Source organism: Equus quagga, chromosome 13 (genome assembly GCF_021613505.1).
Source record: "Equus quagga isolate Etosha38 chromosome 13, UCLA_HA_Equagga_1.0, whole genome shotgun sequence".
NCBI classification, from domain to species: Eukaryota; Metazoa; Chordata; class Mammalia; order Perissodactyla; family Equidae; genus Equus; species Equus quagga.
The window spans coordinates 54,028,198-54,043,718 of record NC_060279.1 but is presented as its reverse complement, the minus strand read 5'-3'; the positions used below and the strand labels follow the sequence as shown (position 1 = coordinate 54,043,718).

The 15,521-nt window shown below is 58.7% G+C and overlaps 1 protein-coding gene across 1 annotated transcript in view; it reads left to right on the top strand.

The window, feature by feature from the left end:
• The window catches only part of CNGB1 (cyclic nucleotide gated channel subunit beta 1), a 64,744-nt gene that overhangs the window by 1,996 nt on the left and 47,227 nt on the right, over positions 1–15,521 (top strand). The window contains exons 2-13 of the mRNA XM_046682038.1: positions 554–611; positions 910–982; positions 1,780–1,897; positions 1,987–2,029; positions 2,221–2,257; positions 3,907–3,982; positions 4,250–4,289; positions 4,667–4,817; positions 5,604–5,679; positions 6,946–6,982; positions 12,866–13,031; positions 13,950–14,036. Coding sequence (XP_046537994.1) covers positions 554–611; positions 910–982; positions 1,780–1,897; positions 1,987–2,029; positions 2,221–2,257; positions 3,907–3,982; positions 4,250–4,289; positions 4,667–4,817; positions 5,604–5,679; positions 6,946–6,982; positions 12,866–13,031; positions 13,950–14,036 — 962 coding nt within the window. The remainder of the gene's footprint in view (positions 1–553; positions 612–909; positions 983–1,779; positions 1,898–1,986; positions 2,030–2,220; positions 2,258–3,906; positions 3,983–4,249; positions 4,290–4,666; positions 4,818–5,603; positions 5,680–6,945; positions 6,983–12,865; positions 13,032–13,949; positions 14,037–15,521) is intronic.

Here is a 15,521-nt window from a genome sequence, read left to right as displayed (position 1 = left end):
GTGTCTGTGTGTCGCTGTGTGTATGCCTATGTGCTCATGTGTGTCTGTGCATGTATGTGAGTGTCTGTACATGTGCATATGTGCACGCAGCAGCAGGAGGTACATCTGCAGAGGTAGACAGGACAGAGGCTGGACACCACTCGGCTGCTGGAGGGGAGTAGGAAGTTTGGCCCCGTAGCAGAGGGAGAGCTCTGTGGCGCTGTGGGTGTGGGGTGGGCTCCTCTCCCCTCCTCTTCCCCTCAGCTTGCTCCAAGCCTTCATAACTCTCTCTAACATTCCTCCCTCTTCTCAGGCTACTGAAGTGGGGCAACTTCCTGGGGGATGTGATAGGCCTGGGGGCCACCTTTCGGGAGGAGTGTGAGCGCCCAGGCCTGGATGAGGGGCCCTGGGGCTGGGAGGGTTTACAGAGACGATTGTGAGAATAGAGTTATTTGGTGCTGTGGCGGTGGGGGGGGGGGGGGGGGGCGTCCCTTGTGGGTGGGTCAGGGGCTGACCCTGCCTCAACCAGGCTGGTCTTGCTGCTGGCTTACATGGTCCTGTTCGAACCCTCCAGCCACCTGAGGAGCCATTCAAGGGGCAGGAAGTGGCTGCAGCTGGCCCCTCGCTGCAGGGTGAGTGCTGGAAGCCCCAGCTGGGCTGGTGGGGTCAGGCGGTGGGAAGGGGCTGCCTTCTCCCTGCAGAGCCTTGCAGGCAAGGCTGGCAGGCCCACTTCACAGATGAAGAAACTGAGGCTCGGAGAAGCTCAGGATGGGCTCCTGGGCCCCTTTTAGCTGAGCTGAGCTGGGACCCTGGCCTTCTGACCCCCTTGGGGTTCTCCGCTCTACCCTGCTTCTGACTTGTCCTCCCCAGCAGGTTAGAAATGGGCTTCTCTGAGGCTCCAGATCTAAAGTATGAGAAACTCTTTTCTAGAAACCCAGGAGGCTGCCCCTACTCTGCCCACATCCCTCCAGGCCCAGGTCGCTGTGGTTCCTGAAGCAAACAGGTACCACCCCACCCTGCCCTCTCCTCAGGGCCAGCCTCCGCCCCCAAGCTAGGGAACCACCGGGCGTGGGGACCAGCACAGCTCTCAGGTCTGTGGTCATTCCCAGGCCAAGGCCTGCAGCAGCGTGGAAATTGGCTGAAGGGAGCTCCAGGCAGAGGATGGGGGTCCCCTGGGCCACATGGACAACATGACCAAGAGAAGCAGAGGGTGGGGGCCAGCGGTTTCTCAGTGCTTGGGTGAAATGCGGGTCCAGCGTGGCCAGAGCTTCTGATTTTCCCAACGAAGCCAGAAACCCAGACTTTGACATGAAGTCTCCCAGTTAACTCAAACATTTTGGACCAGTGGTGCTTGTCCAAGCGAGCATGTCCGTGGGTGGCTGGCCTCAGGCAATGAGTCTGTGACCCTCATAATTAGGCCAACCAGCCTCAGTCACAAGGAGATGCCCCACAGGAAACCCTCAACCCTTGGGGAGGACAAGGCATGTGCCAAGTGCAGGACGGGGACCCCCTGGAGCCAGGCTAAGGGGGAGGCAGGATGATGGAGAGAACTCAGCTGCTCTGAACTGAGCATCTGATGGGGGTGGGCCCAGGTTGGCACGGGGCATGCCTGGCCTCCAGGGTTGGTGTCCCCCATTTCCCAGAGAGGCTCATGGGGGAAGTGACGTGTCTGAAGTCTCACAGTGGGGAGATAGAGGTTTGGGATTCACATCTAGTTCTTCAGGACGTGGTGGACGGCCGCTCAGACCAGGGAGGGGCTGGGGAGATTGAGAACAGCCCAGTGTCTCTGTCCCTTGGCAGTCCCAGCGGCCAGGTGCTGACCTGGCTCAGGAAGGGCATGGAGAAGGTCGTCCCGCAGCCGGTCTACAGTGGCAGGCCAGCCCAGAACACTGCTGCTGGACTGGAGGGCCCGGCTCAGGTACTGCTGGGCCCGGGAGCTGGGGCGGGGCGGATGGGAGGCCAGTGCACCTGGACTCTCTGCCCACATCTGTCTGTCTGTCCTGGCAGGCAGGAGCACAGATCCTTGGGCACTGCAGCGCTGGGGGCCCAGGTAAGGCCAGGAAGTGGGATGGCTGTACAGCGGTGGGACCGAGGAGCTGTTGGCATGGCCCTGCCCTGGGGAGAGTCCACGGGGCCAGAGCTTCTATATGACTGGCCCCGGGTTGGAACCTGGGTTTGAGGTGGCTGGCCGGGGGGCTCTGGGTGGCCTCTTGGTGCTGACCACCATCCTTTCTTCTGCAGATGGACCCGACGAGGCGCCCAGGTCCCAGGACAGCAGGTGAGTCGGCATCCTAAGCACTGGTTTGGGAGCCCCTGAGCCTCATCTGTAGTGTGTGTGTGTATGGGGGGGGGAGCACTGTGCCCAGAGCCCTTGAGTTTAGGAGCCACCACGACCTCAGGGTGTGACCTTGGACTGCCTCTGGTCTCTTCCAGACCTCGCCTTTCTCATCCATAAAATGGGGGTGATGGGCCCTGGGCTGCCCACGGCTTGCTGTGCTGAGCCTGGGAGACCCCCAGGTGGGGGCCCCTTCTGAGGACAGGGACTAGGCACAGATGAGATCCGCATAGGTGGGCTTCGCATAGGCGGGCCCCACATGGAGCACAGAGGCAGGGCCAGGGCCGCCGTGGGACACCTTGGGGCGCCCAGATCGGCCTCACAGTTGGCAACAGCTTTGGGCTTCTCAGAGCTGACGGAGGGGCTGCCTTGCCATCCAGGGTGGCGGGCTGGGTGGACTCCGTGACAAACGCGGGAGCCTCTGTCTTTCTCCAGGGAGGGGCCCTGCTCAGCTCCAGCTGCCCCTGCCCTGCGGGAGTGTGGGCCCAGTGGGGCTAGTCCTCCAGTTTTTCAAGAGAAGCTAGAAATGTAGGTTTTTATGTAAACTCCTTAATTTTTAGATGTTGCCAATTGAAAGCTTTTCAAAAAGACTGTGAGCCCCCAAAAGAAGCCTGAAGGCTCCAGTTTGCAATCCCCGTTGGAAACCCAGAGTCCTGTGTTCACCTCCTTCCTCCCTCCCTCCCTCCATTCCTTCCTTCCTTCCTTTCTCCTTCTCTCAGGTCCCTGAGCACAGGGGCTTTGTCTTGGTCACTGCTGGACCCCTGGCGCCCAGCACAGTGGCTGCCGTAAGAGGAGACTTGGCACAGAAGGGAGGAACACATGGATGAATTAATGAATGTACACAATCACACGCTCCGTTCATTCATTCACTGCTCCAGCTTGCTCTGAACGATTCAATGTCCGCTTGAGGCTGCCCAGGTCATGGGTCCCCAGGGCCACTCCGCTGACTTTGGGACCAGGAAAGTGATTTAGGATGAAGGCGCCCAGCGGACTTGCCAGCTTTCTTTGGGGCCATATGTGGGAGGATGGCTTCCCCCGGGAGCATGGAGCTTCCCTGAAGAGGGAGGGGCTGCCTGGAGGCCAGGTGGACCTGGGACCCAGCATTTGCCCCAGGACAACTACACAATTTGTGGGGCCCAGTGCAAAATGAAAATGCAGGACTCCCTTAAAAAAATTATTAAGAATTTAACCCTGTGACAACAGAGCATTAAATAAAAAAATGGTTCTTTCTAAGTGTAGGGCCCTGCACAGGTCACATACCTGTGAAGCCAGGCCTAGCTGTCCCAGTCACAGGGAGCCCCCCTGCCGCATTCAGGTCTCCAGCAGCCTCCACTCCTCACCTGCTGCCCAGGAGGCCAGGGCTGGGCTTGTTCCAGAGCCTGGTCCAGCCCCGGGTCAGAATTCGAGCTTGGCGGAAATTTCCTCCGCCACCTGGGGCCCTTTGAGAGGATACAGTACAAAGCCCCCACTGTGCAGAATGGGAACCAGGGGTGAGCAAGAGCTGGTGGAGGCCCGAGACCCCAGCAGGCGGTCAGGACGGTGTGGCAGCAGGCTTCTTCAGGCAGCTCGGTTGACCACTGGCCCCTCTGCAGGCCCAGGCCCTGGCTGCTCAGGTGGTTCGCACAGAATCTGGACAGAGTACTGCCTCAGCCCCCAAAAACATCTGAGGTAAGCTGAGGAAGAGGGGAGCAGGCAGCTGACCCCCTGGGAGGGTTTCAGGGGCCCCAGGAAGAGCCTGCCTACACCAGCCGGCTGTCCCCACCCCCAGGGACCCACGGAGGGGGTGCTCTCCTCCCTGGAGGGTCCTTGATGGGAGGAGTGACTGCAGGAGGGGCAGGGGGCTTCAGGGGAAGGATGAGCCAGGGCCCGGCTGGCTGGGGCAGGGGTGCACAGGCTCTCTTTGCTCCCTGACCTCACTCCCTGCTTATGATCCAGGACCGGAGAGATGAGCCGGCTGATGCCACCTCGGGCCCAGGTACAACAGGGAAGGGACCTGGGGAGGGGCTGCCTGGCATGGTCACAGGCTGGACTGGGGTACAACCGGGGCGTGGGGGATCCTGGAGGAGGACCTTAGCCCTCACCCAGGCTAGGGAGGGGGTCAAGTCTTGCAGGAGCCAGCCATTGTGGGGGGCCCTGGAACCCCCTCCCCAGTCCAGGCTGGGAAACCAGTGGCCTGGGACAGACTTGTGGGGTCTTGGAAAAGTCCCTTCCCCTCCCTGGGGTAGTTGGGTGGTCCTGAGGGGCTCTCCACTCAGTCACGTTGGCACCTCGAATCCAGCACCCTGAGCCCTGGAGGGGTGGCATGGAGCCCAGCCACATCATCCTCAACCTCCTGCTCTCCCTGTGGCTTAGCGCCCCCAGAACCCCCCCTGGAAACGGAGCCCGTGCTTCAGGCCCCGGAGAGCCCCTCCCTGCCCACCCCCAGCGCCCCGGAGCCCGAGGAGGAGCCGACCCCAGATCCCGGCCTCCAGGCCTCCCTGCCGACCCCCGGGGACTCTGCCAGGTGAGCCCCCAGTGCCTGCCTCCCACCAGGAGCAGGGTCAGTCCTCGCCCCAGCTCGACACCCAAGCTTCGCCAAACTAGTTTTTTTAAATTATAAAAGTAACATGTGCCTGGGAGAAAATTCGAAGGGGTTTCCAGGGCCCCATCCCGGGGCAAACGCCGCCACACTTCCCGTCCCTTCTGATGGTTTCACACGGAGACAAGCTTGCGAGTGCGTCTCTCCTTGAAACATGTGCCTGAAGGTGCAAACCATCCATGCTGTTCTGCGTCTTGCTTTTTCACCTAAAAACGTATCTTAGAGCTGGTTTGATACCTGTAGTCTCCCTCCTTTCCAGCAGCAGCGTGGTGCTCCGTCGTGTGGACGCACAGCCTTTGTGTAACCACGTGGCAGGCACTTAGGTTTGTTTCCACGTTTTGCTGTGATTGGGAGCCTTGTAAAGGCATTGCTTCACTCATGTCCACATAAATCTGTAGGACAAATCTGAGCATCGGAGTCGCTGGGCTGAAGGATACGTGCCTTTAAAATCATAGTGGGTGCTGCCAGATGCCCCGCCCTGGCAGTGTACAGGGCCTGAGATGCACCTCCAGGGCCTGCTGGGGCCTGAGCAGTAGGCAGAGGCCTGCCTAGGGAGGCCGGGGAGGGAGCAATGGTCTTTGGGGCTGGAGACGTGGGTTCCAGTCTGCCCACTGGCGGGCCTCCTGTCTGCCTTGGGGAGGAGCTGACTCTGGTCTCAGTTTCCCCAGGAGACCTCCCACCTGGACACGGCCCATTCTCTCCCACCTGCAGGTTGATGACGTGGCTTCTGCACAGGCTGGAGATGGCCCTGCCCCAGCCAGTGCTCCATGGGAAGGCTGGGGAGCAGGTCGGTGCCGCGCTCGGGCAGCAGGGCCCTGGGTGGTGGGAGGAAGGGGTCTCGGGAGCTCAGGCAAGGGTGGGGTGGTCAGCCTGTGTTCCTGGGGTGGGGGCACAGGAGGAAGAAGGGAGCCTGCAGCAGGAACCCAGCCCCCCAGCCTGCCTGTCTTCCAGCTCACATTCCTTCCACACACTGTCTGGTCACTGAGGCCGCAGGGCTGAGAAGCGCTGGCCCAGCCCCGCCAGATAGGAGCTCACAGTCAGTGGGGAAGTACTTCCAGGGGGATGGGGGAGCAGAGAGGATGTAGGGTGCAGAGGAGGAGCCTCTGCGGAGTATCGAGGAAGGCTTCCCAGGGGAGGCAGCCTGCAAGCTGAGACCTGAAGGAAGAGTAGGAAGGGGGTGGGTGAAGCTGAAGGTGGGTGGTGTAGGAAGGGCCCTTCAGGCAGAGGATCAGCATGTGCAAAGGCCCTGAGACAACAGAGGCTTGGAATGTTCTAGGAAGAAGTGGGGTTCCCAGGAAGCCAGTGGGCCCTGTGTGTATTCCTAACAACCTAGGGCTCCAACATGGGTGGGTGGGGGGAGCAGGGCTTCTGTCAGCTCTTCCTCTCCCTCTCCAAGAACCTGGCACCTGGCCCTTCTCTCTTGGGGACAATTGGACATCTTCATAGAAGCACCTGGAATGGGGAGGTGGGAGGCCTGGCCCCTGGTCCTGGCTGCAGCAGGAGATGGGTGGGAAGCTTCAGGCCCCCTGCCTGCAGGCTCAGCTCTCAGGCTGCGTGTTCACAGGCCTCCGAGGGTGGGAGAGGAGCTGCAACTTTGGCGTTTTCCAAGAAGAGGAAAGAAGGGGGGCAGGAACATCAGTCAACGAAGACGCCCTCAGAGAGGGGGGCCCTGAGGATGGGGCTGGGCAGGGGAGGTGTGGCTCTGGCCAGGAGTGGCCTTTGTGCAGAGGGAGCCTCACGAGAACCCCCCAAGGAGGGGGAGGGAGGAAGTTTTGCACATGCGGAGAACAAACAGAGGACGCCCCAGGAGGGGCCCAGCCCAAGCAGAGGAGCCAAGGTGGGACCTGGGAGGAGAAGGAGTGCGTAGAGGGCAGCTCTGAGGCGGGAGAGCAGCAGGGACGAGTGGAGTCCGATGCGAGGGCATCCTCAGCCGTCTCCTGGTGGGGCGAGGACAACCCTCTTGCTCCCGTGTGTGCTGGGGCGGGGCAGGGGGTGACGCAGAGAGGCTGGGGAGGCGGCCACGACTGTTTCTTCCCCTTTTCTCCCCACGCAGGAGCCTGAGTCCCCCGTGACGTGTGACGTGCAGACCAGTAAGTGACACACTCGTGGGTCCTCACGTGCATCTCTGGGAGGGTGGCTTGGTCTGAGCATGCGGGGGCAGTGGAGCTGTCCCTGGCCAGGTCTGGACTCACTGGGGGGCCACCGTCAAAGTCTCCTGACCTGGAGCTGAGAGCCCCATGCTTAGCAGGGCCCCTCAGTCAGCCTGGCCAGAGCCAGGGGGTGGCGGGAGGCCCTGCTGGGGGCAGTGGGGAGACGTGGGGGGGACCTGGCTTGCCTTTCAGCTTCTATCCAGGGAAAACAGTTCTGAGGCCAAGTGGGTGGGGCCCCCTTTCTTCTGGGAACACCCGGAGAGAGCTCCCCGCTGCCCCCGGGGCTGGTGGGTTTGGCTAAGCAGGGCCCTGGCTGGGGGCCAAGGGAAGAGGCACGAGGTCTCCCTGGGGGAACTGGACCCCACAGACTCCAGCCCCCTTGAGCTGGGAGGGTCTCCCCTCCCCTGTGGGTGGGTTGGGAGGTGTCTGCCTTTCATCCCAGCCCTGTGCCAGGACTGGGGACAGACTGGGGCCAGGAGGGGACGGCTAGGGTCCAAAATCTGCTCTTCCTTCATTTCGTGGTCTCCGGAGAGGTATGTGGTACACAGGGCGTTCGTTCATTCCTTCATTCGTTCATTCATTCATCAACAAATGATCACGGACGGGCTGCTGTGTGCCAGGCCTGTGATGAGTTCTAGAAGTGAGAGAAGCAGAGTTCAGGCCCTGTGGGCAGTGGCCCTGTTCCACCCTGGGCACAGGCTCCGGAGTGTGGGCCTCAGCGCTGCCCAGGGCTGCTCCTCGCAGTCTGCCAGGCTGCGTCCACCGCCAGCCCCGCTAGGCTGTGGTAGTCTTTCTGAGCATTTGGATGTTAGGCAAAGTCACCACGGTCCGGGGCAGCACAGGCAGGCGGCAGGCTGACAGAGCAGCCGTGGGAGGTGATGAGTTTGTATAATGGTGATGACAGTGTGAGGAGGGGGCCTCAGAGCAGAACTCTGAGTCCCACAGAGCTTGTGGCCACCCTGGAGGGCACAGAGCAGCGACCCCCATGGCTGTTGGGGCAGACAGAGGGGCAGAGATGTGCCCAAGGTCACAGAGCAAGTTCTCCTAGAGGGCGACCAGAGTCCCTCGGCCTGGTAGCGGTTGCTCAGTCAGGCTAGAGTTAGCGGGACAGACCTTCCTGGGGGCAGAGACCCCCGAAGCTGCTGAGAGCTCTGGGGATGGAGCCCTGGCCCTCTTGTCCTCCCTCTGCCCCATGAAGGGAGGCAGGAGTCTCAGCCTGCAGACAGGCCTCCTACCGCGCCCAGGGTCCGCGGTCGTGGTGAGCGCTGGGGTGGCCATAGGGCAGACCGAGCACAGGGCGCGCTTGTTTCCAGAGTCAGTGTTGGCAGGTTGGTTCCTTCTGGGCCCTCAGGGCAAAGCCGTCCCGGCCCCCTCCCCTGGCTTCTGGGGCTGCTGGCCGTCCTTGCGGTCCCTTGGCTTCGAGCTGCCCTCTGACCTCTGCCTTTTGCTCTGTGTCTGTCTGACCTCCGTCTCCTTTCTTTTATAAGGACATCAGTCACTAGATTTAGGGCCCACCCTCAATCCAGGATGATCTTGTCCTGAGATCCTTAACCTACTCACCTCTGCAAAGACCCTATTTCAAATAAGGGCACAGTCCTGGGCAACAGGGTTAGGACTTGGACATGTGTTTAGGGGGGACGCTGCTCAACCCACCACACAGGGTGACCCTGAGGGGCTGGGGGCTGAGTGTCCCTTCCCTTCCCCCGACTCTGGCCCCCGCCTCCCCAGCCGTTCCCTCGTGGGGTCCCTCCCTCATTCATTCCCTCCGCCTGTCCACCGCACCCCCCCCCCCACTCTTCTGTCTTCTCCTTTGTTTCAGGGGTGGCAACGGCTGGAGGCCTCTGAAACAGGGGAGAAGGGAGCCTGGGAGAGCGCGGATGGACAAACGGACAGATGGATGAAGGAAAGAAGGGTGCCCTGAAGACAAGACCTGCAGGGGAGGGAGGGGGTGGCTGTCGACCCCCACGTTCCTTGAACAGTGACCCCGCCCTGCCCCTCCCCATGCTCGCAGACAGGGCGAGGGCCAGCCAGAGTCACCTCCATCAGCCCCAGAGCTGCCTCTCAGGGACCGAGGCGGCCGCTTTGCACCAGAACAAGGGGAAGGGTGACCAAGGGCAGCCTGTGGACTCAGGCTAGACAGCGGGAGGACTTCCCGCCGAAGGCTGTGGGGAAGCGGGTGGAGGACTCTCTGAGAGGACACCCGCACGGCCCTCGCGAGGCACCTGGCACAGTCGGCACCCCTACAGGACACAGATTTTTCCAGAAGAGGTTCCCCTTAGGCTTGGCCGCGTTCTCTTCCTGGAAGAGTCGCAACCACTAGTGGACAGCAACAGACGCTTTCGCTGACATTAAAAAGCATGAATGAGCACATCAATCCTGTGGCTGCATGATATTATTGCTTCAGATAAGGCTAAAGTGAGGATTTAGGGTTGAAAAGTGGGCGGACTGGATGTGGCCTGTGGTCCTGGGGTTGCAGGATGGGGAAGCTAGGCAGCGGTCCTGAGATGCTTGTCCTGGGTCCCAGCTGGCCTGCAGGTGTCTTTGTTTGGGGCAAGGAGTGATTTTAAAAATTAGAATTAGTTGTCAATGTTTAAAAATCAGGTGGCTTTGCATAGAAGTAGTCTGGCTTCTCTCAGAAACTGGGAACATCGGCTATAACAGGCCCGCACTGTGCTCGTGAGGAGAGCCTGAGCAGCACTTCCCCTGAGGGCGGTGGCACCCTCCGCTTCGCCCACCTGCACCCTCTCCCTGGCTGCATGGGCCTGAGGTCTCAAACTGGCGATGAGGGAGTGCAGTCCTGGCAGAGCGAATACCGTGAGCCAATGCCTGGAGGCAGGAGGCGGAGGGGGTGTCCGGGGAGAGTGGTGGGCACTTCAGCTACTCTGGAGCCCAGGGTCCTTGATGAAGAAGAGAAAACTAGAAAAGCTGGGGCCTGATTCCAGGGGACTAGGCTGTAGGCAATGGGGAGCCATTGAAGGTGGTTGAGCAGAGAAGTGACTTCACAAAGATTACCCTGAGGCTGAGCAGGCACTGGAGGCAGGGAAAGCAATCAAAGAAAGGGTTCTTTAACTTTGGGCCACATCTGAAGCATCTAGGGGCAGCTATGAAGAAATGTCCCACCCCCAGACCTCCTGATTGGAAGAGTGTGGGAGCCTGGGAATCTGCATTTTCAAGAAGCACCCACTTCCCCAGATGATTCTGATGATGGAGTAGTGGCAGGGATCACATCTGGAGAAATACCCAGTTAGTGACAGTGCTGTGGGGGCCAGGAGGGAGAAGACGTGGGCCCGGACCAGGGAGAGGCAGAGGGAGGGGCCATAATGACCCTGGCCTGTCAGGAGGATGGAGGCTTTGATCCACAGCTCAGGCTTTGCCAGCAACCCAGGTCTGGGCGGGAAGCCTGTCCTAGATTCAGTGCCCCCGGGCTCCGTGCTGCTGGCCCTGGAAACTGGAGCTCCGACCCCACGTGGGGCTGCTGACCTGCACTGCTGGAACCCCCTCGTTTGGTGGCCCTGAGGGACATCCTACGCTGGCATGGAGGTCTGGCCAGGAGGTGGCACACCCATGAAGGCCTCCGGGGGCAAAGTTTAAGCCCATATGAGCTTGAGCACCCATGGTGCTTCTGAGGCCCCACCTGTGACCTGGGCGCCTGGGTGGGGCTGTGAATCAGGTGGCTGCGGAGAGAGGCTCAGAGCCCCAGGGCGGACAGCAGCGCCTTCACCGGGCCTTGCTCGGGCCCTGCCCCGGAGCGGTACCCCATGCCTGCCATTCCCAGAGGGAGACCTCGGGCACCAGCCTCTTCTCAGAGCTGTAGAATCTTTGGCTGTAAAATGGTGGCAACGTAGGGCCTGCCTTGCAGGGCTGGCACAGAGATGAAAGGAGGAGATGTTTACAAGATGCTTACTCACTAAATAGCACCTAAAAAGAAAAGGTTAGGGTCCGGCCCGGTGGCCTAGTGGTTAAGTTCGTACTCCTCTTTGGAGGCCTGGGGTTCATGGTTCAGATTGCGAGTGTGGACCTACACAGGGCTCATCAAGCCACGCTGTGGCGGTGTCCCACATACAAAGTAGAGGAAGATGGGCACGGATGTTAGCTCAGGGACAATCTTCCTCAAGCAAAAAAAAAGGTTAATGAAAAGGAAAGTGAGGATGCTAGCAAGGACAGCATCAACTCTTCAAGATGCCAATCGCTGGGATCACCCAGCACCCATTATGGAGTGGCCACCAATGCCAGGGAGGCACCCACGGGGCACATTTGTCACCTGGGATAGCACACCGGGGAAACAGGAGTCAAGAGACCTGGCTCTGTCTCCAATGTCCTGTGTGGCCTTGGGCAAGTCACTCAGCCTCTCTGGTCTATAAAATAGGGACAGTACTGTTCTCAGCCTGAGGGGTTGCTGTGAAAGCTAATGAGCTCACAGGCCAGGGGATGTCCCTTGCTATGTCAGGCAAGAGCTTGCACACCAAGTGGCCGCTCGGGGTGGAGACGCCACATCACTGCTGGATGACAACATAGAATAACAGGAACGACACGTCCCTCCACCTGATCCAGGGCCACATTTGCAGGAGCCCCTGGTCAGACACTGGGCTGCATGTGGGGCTGGAGGAGCCAGGACGAGCCGAGGAAATGACTGGTTCAAGATGCGGGTGGGAGGCCTCCCCGGAGGAGATGGACGCCTCCTCTGAGGGGCAGGACAATGTCCGTACTGGAAGCCAGGAGCGCGGAGCCAGGTGCCTCCTGGAAAGTGCTCAGCCCGTGCCCGGCACACGGGAAGCACCCATAAAAGAAGGCGTTAACCTGTGTCTCAGTTTGCTCATCTATAAGATGGGCGATAACACGCAGAGAGGGAAAATAAAATGGGGATCATAGTTACTCCCCCTTCAAAAGGTTGATGTGAGGACAGTTGAGTTAATCCATGTGAATTACTTGGCACAGGGCCTGGCACATAGTAAATGCTCAATAAATGTCTCTGCTGTTGTTATTATTATTATTATTATTCTACATCACGAACAATAACTTCCAAAGTCAAAGGATAAGACTTGAGGCCAGCTTCCATCTAAAGCCACTGTTAGTAATTCGTGCTTGGCTTGAGGTCCACCAAGACCCCTGGAGCTTTCGGGGAGCACTTGGTCTCCACCTCTATCCCCTTTCTGCTGCCTAGGTGTGGCCATACGTTCCTGCAGAGACTCCCCTGCGCCCCCTCTGCCAAGCTCACAGCCCCACAGTGTTTTCATTGTCAGGCACCTGAGTACATGGAGAAATGTTGAAAATTACAGGCTGCTGTCTGAAGGTGGACCGCTTCGACGAGAAAGTTGATTCTCTTGGAGGGTGGACTCTAGGCCCAGGAGACAGAGACAGGCTCCCAGAAGCAGGTGCTGAGGTTGTGGGCACTTACTACGCTGTCACCAGGGGGTGGCATCTAGAGAACAGGCAGAGGGCAAGCTCTCTCTGCATCCCTGTGGACATTCCAGGCCACCCTGATGCTGGATGTGGCAAGGCGGCCTGGGTCTTTTGGCATCACCTGTGATGCTGTGGCTAGAAGCGTAGTTTCCGCTTCTGCACAAACCTCCAAGAAGGAGGCCCCATGAGATACAAAGACTAACCGTAACTGAAGCTCTGTCTCAAGGGGAAAAAAGAAGGAGGAACTAATGGAAGGGGATGGGGGCAGGACGGTGGGCTTCAGCCCCTCACTTTGGCACTGATCTGATTGTTAAAGGTCCCCCTGATAACGGGCTGTTTCCGCTGCTTGGCTGAGAGCTGGCGCGCAGCTGGTGTTGGCTGAGCTCCCTGCTCACTCCGCCCCACGCCCTGTGTCCCCTGCAGTCAGCATCCTCCCCAGAGGGCGAGAGGAGCCCGATCTCATCCTAGAAGAGGTTGACCCTCAGTGGGAGGAGGACGATGAGCGTCAGGACGGCAGCCCCAGCCCACAAAGCTCAGAGGCGGCTCCAGCTTATGAAGAGGAGATCGAGACCGTGGAGGAGATGCCCAGGTGGGAGCCAGAGGAGGCCCTGAGAAAAAGACGGTTTGGGAAGAGAACAGGCACATAGCACCGAATCCCAAAGGGATCAAAGGGCATGGAGCAGGAACCAAGCTGCCTCCCCCACTCCAGACACCATCCCTCTCCCCATGGGCACAATGGCTGCTAGGTCTTCTGTGCCATTCCAGGGACCATCTGAGCTTATAAAATCATGGATTCCCTTCTTTTTTTTGCAAAAAAGATAGCATACCACATGCACCCACCTACCTGCACCTTGCTATCGTCATTCAACCATGTGCCTTGAGGTCTTTGCACCTTCAGCGCATAGCAACCATCTGCATTTTTTACAGCTGCATAGTATTCCGTCACATGGATGTGCCAGAATTGATTTAATCTGCCCATTATTGATGGACATTTACATTGATTCCAAAATGCTGTTATTATAAACAATTCTGCAACAAACACTCATGCACATGTGTCCCTGCTCGTGCATGTGAGTGCATCTACAGGGTAAATTTCCAGAAGAGGGGGTTGTGAGGTCAGTGGTCCTGAGGATGTATAATCGTGGTAGTGATCACCGAGTTGCCCTCCATAGGGACCTAACCACATTAGTTCCCACTAGTGATCTTGGTGACAGCTGCTCAAGCTGGGAGGCCTCAGGTCCTCAGGCCTATGAGCTACATTGCAAAGATGGGGAAACTGAGGCCCAGAGAGGATCAGGGGCTGACCTAGGGTCACCACCAGGATGGAGCATTGCTGCTACAGAGAGAGCCCGGGCTGCTCATGGGGGGCTCCCCATGCTGAGTCTTGGATGGTGAGTTCAGGCCTGGTCTCAGGGGTCCCAGGACATCCTGCCGCAAATGGGGACGTGAGCTGGACTCAGGGTGCAGCTACATGTGGGCTCACCTCCTGCCTCTGGCCTCGACTCAGGGAGCTTCCCCGAATTCAAGAGGAGAAAGAAGACGAGGAAGAGGATGGAGAGGAGGAGGAAGAGGAAGAGGAGGAGGAGGATCTCGAGTAAGGCCCTTGTGCCCTGGCTAAGGGACGGCCCAGGGAGGGGTTCCAGTGGCGGTGGGTCGGCTTCTGGGGTGGGCGCACTCGGCTGCTCCCCAGAGCTCGTTCCTTTGTGCTGTGCTGCGTGCCTGCCACTGGGCACTGACCAGAGAGGGTGGGGCATCCTGGGGGTCCCCCGCTGTGCTCAACAATGACCCGGGACTCATATTACCCACCACTCAACAACCCCTCACACACGCATACAAACCCCAAAACGCAACCTCCATGAGGGAGGGGATTTTTGTCTCTTGTGTTTACTGTCACATCCCCAGAGCCTGGAACACTGCCTGGTACAGTGGGCAAGAGATACATGTTGGTTGAATGTATGGATGAACGAATGAATGGACGCATGCGGTGGGCTCCCAGCTCTCCATAACTAACAGGCCAAGGCCTAGGCTTTGTCCCCCTCCGCCCCCAACACGGTCGCGCGATTGCCTCTGACGCCTTCTAAGGCTGCCCGGATTCCGCTCTACTGCCCATCGGTGGCTGACTCTCCACCCGCATCCATAAAGATGCCAACATCAACACCCTGGGGGAGTTCAGTTAATAGAAAGGTTAAAGAATGGAGATCAGAAACCACTAATAGTTGTAATCATCAAACTTGCTAAGAGACTAGACCTTAATTATTCCAACCACTAAAAAAGAAATGATAATTCTGTGATACGAGCACTACAATGGCAATCATAATATATAAATGTACCAAATCAACACAAACACTGTAAATCTACACAATCTTATATGTCAAATATATTTCAATAATAATAATAAAAGAAGCCTCTAAGAGGGAGATTTTTAGCCACGTGGGATGGGCAGAAGGATGGATGGATAGGTGGATACACGTGGAGATGAAGAGCAGGCAACTGGAGCCTGAGTCTGGGGTTAGGAGAGCGAGAGGCTGGACTGGAGATGGAACTGAACACTGTGGGGTGGAGGAGATGCCCAGGGAGTGAGTGTGGATGGAGGAGGGGCCCAAAGACCAGATGAGAGCCAGGGAGAGGAGGAGGAGCCAGAAGGGACTGAGGAGGAGGTGCCAGTGAGGGGAGAGGGGGCCGAGAGTAGTATAGGGCCTGGAGGCCGAGTTGGAAAGTGTTTCAAGGAAGAGGGAGGGATTTGCTGGCTAAAGAGCAGCCTGCATGTCCGGGGAACAGTGACAGGGTAACTAGTGGACGTGGCGGGAGATGATGCTTCAGAGGCGGTGAGGCCAGATTGTAAAGGCCTTGGCCTTGATTTCCCAGGAGCAATGGGGAGCCATGGAAGGTTTGTGAGCAGAGGAGTGACACAATCTGGCAGCTGCCTTGTGGAGACTGAGGCAAGGGGAGTAGTGAGGAGACTGTTATCACAGATCAGGCCAGACTGACTTAATCTGTCCCCTTGCTCCAACCCCTTGCATTGTCCCTTGTCCCTGTCACTCTGCCCTTCGTGGTACCCCTCGGCCCACACCCTTGCTCC